The sequence below is a fragment of the Penaeus chinensis genome, chromosome 7, assembly GCF_019202785.1.
Source record: "Penaeus chinensis breed Huanghai No. 1 chromosome 7, ASM1920278v2, whole genome shotgun sequence".
Taxonomy (NCBI): Eukaryota; Metazoa; Arthropoda; class Malacostraca; order Decapoda; family Penaeidae; genus Penaeus; species Penaeus chinensis.
In genome coordinates, this window is record NC_061825.1 from 6,884,688 (window position 1) to 6,887,187 (window position 2,500).

Sequence of the window (2,500 nt, forward strand, 5' to 3'; positions counted from 1 at the left end):
ACCCATTCTTGCTCTCTCTCCATTGTAGGCTACAAGCCATTTGTCATCAAGATCGTCCATGTCGTAACGGCACATTTTCTCTGCTTTGGTTGGCAGATTACTGAGAATGTGCTGCTCGTTGCTAAAGAAGTCGTCATGGTTCACACGGATGAATTTGTCTTTAGTCCTGGAAATGAAAGCAACAAACTATTAATACACAAACTACAAAAGCCTCTCTTGCGTTTCCTTTAGAAAATCATCTTGGAAATAAATGTAACCCTTTGACATGCCACTGGGATCTTAGTTTAATTATCATATTTACACACACGGCACAACCAGTACTTACTCACCAAAGAGTCAATTGCTAATCCAGCCTCTCTCACCTTTTTAAACTTATTCTTCATTTTCAGAGATATTTTTTATTTTATTTCTAGTTACTAGCTTTATCATAGAAGTATTATAATTACCATAATATCAATAATAATAACAGTATCAATATTGATAGTATCTAGCCTACTATCAGAAATAAAAACATTTTCCAACAAATTCAAGGCATGGTGAAGCTACATCTAGCCTATTAAATGACTCCTTGGTGGGTGAGCATTTGTGGAGCAATCTGTAACAAAAGTCACAAAAAACAATAGTGGACAGTGCATGTACTCACATTCAAAGGGTTAATAACATCAAATTCATTTCTCATCTCAACATGTAGAATACACTCTAAATCTGATACCTTTCTTATCTTGTAATGCAGAAAAACTGCTCTTTTAAATTTTAATATGAATGTCTCCCTATCTGTCTCTGGAAAAAATATAACACGTTTCTAGAAAATTAAAAGCAATCCTAATTTCACCATTCAGAAGGAAAATTACACTATTACTCACAGCCTGAAGTTGCCCTCACGCTCTGGTCGTGGTCTTTGTACAGTGGTGGTGACAGCAGGCTCAGGCAAGGAGTCTGGATTCACAGGGACCTGGACTCCTCGCTCCCATTCTTGCTTCCACGGGTCACCAATGCCCCAATAATCGTCAGATGTTAGTGGCTCATTGTCCGCAAGTTTCATGGCAGATATAAGATCCTTGCGGAATAACTTGGGTAAAGAAGAGAAGAGACAATTAGAACTTTTGAACTGGCAGGGGTATAAAAATGCTTTGTACATTTCATTGTGTGAAAAAAAACAAGATTAATAAGAATGCTAGTACATCCATACCTCGGCAGGAGCCTCAGATGCTGATCGGTTGTATGCCCGCAGGTCACCCAAATGTTTGGGCGTCCACACAGATCGCTCTTCATCATCAGAGCCGGAGTTGTCAATGCGGCGCTTCTTGCGAGCAGCGGCAGACGGGGCGCCCCCTCCCCCCTCGGCCGATCCCGAGGCCTTGCTCAGCTGTCTCTTGATTCGTGCCGACATTTTTAACTTGTCATAATCTCCAGTCCTCTATAGGGGATTCTGCAAAATAGAATTATACACAACAAATTAATATAAGGGTTATAGATTGAATTATTCCAGCAACCTAATAATCATAACAGTATAATCTATCTATCAATATTTTCCAGAATACAAATTTATGATAAAACATGAGTTTAATATGAGTGCCTTTTTCATAAACTGGTTTATAATAATTGAAACTTTCCAGGATTCCCAGTCAATACAAGTAAATTTCAATACAGAAAATCATACCCATAAAGGTACAAATAAAAACAAAAATACAAAATTACAAATATATATAAATACATATACGCATGTCTGTATGAAGACAAAAATAAATATATATAAAAGAATATGTGTGTACGGTTTGTGTATATATATGTGTATGGACAGACGGACGGATACATGTATATATTTATCATGCATACATATACATATCAATACATATCCATATATATACGTATATATCCATATAAAGATACATAGATACATAGATAAATATATATACATATACATAGATAAATATATATATACATATATATAGCTAAATATATACATAAATAAAGATAAATATACATATAGATATATATGTTTATATACATATGAATATATATTTAACTATATATATGCATATACATATGAATATATATTTAACTATATAAATGCATATACATATACATATATATATATATACATATACATATACATATATATACATATACATATACATATATATATACTTACATTTAACCATATATACATATATACATATATATATAAATATTCAAATATATATATACATATATATATATATATATGCCCACTGTGAGTTTACTTGTTTAATTGTTTTAACACATAGATGGCTACACTTGCACAAAGCCACCAATGAGCCAATTACGAGTACTGCCTGTCTCGCCCGTTTACCTTTTTTTTGATTTACAAAAATATTTTACATTATTTTATTTTGCTGTAATAATGTTTATAACATTATAGCAATTATAATGTTTATAATAAAAATCGCTATTCATAGCAATAATAAAAATTCAAGGAAAGGTGAAATCAGGTAAGACTAAGCACTTACAGAGCCATCTA

At 32.8% G+C, this 2,500-nt stretch overlaps 1 protein-coding gene across 1 annotated transcript in view; it reads right to left on the reverse strand.

Annotated features, from left to right (window-relative positions):
- The window catches only part of LOC125026789 (PHD finger protein rhinoceros-like), a 29,088-nt gene that overhangs the window by 15,919 nt on the left and 10,669 nt on the right, over window positions 1–2,500 (reverse strand). Inside the window, exons 2-4 of the mRNA XM_047615389.1 lie at window positions 1,190–1,429; window positions 864–1,069; window positions 3–166 (exon numbers count right to left, since the gene is read on the reverse strand). Of these exons, the coding sequence (XP_047471345.1) occupies window positions 3–166; window positions 864–1,069; window positions 1,190–1,390 (571 nt within the window). The 5' untranslated portion in view covers window positions 1,391–1,429. The remainder of the gene's footprint in view (window positions 1–2; window positions 167–863; window positions 1,070–1,189; window positions 1,430–2,500) is intronic.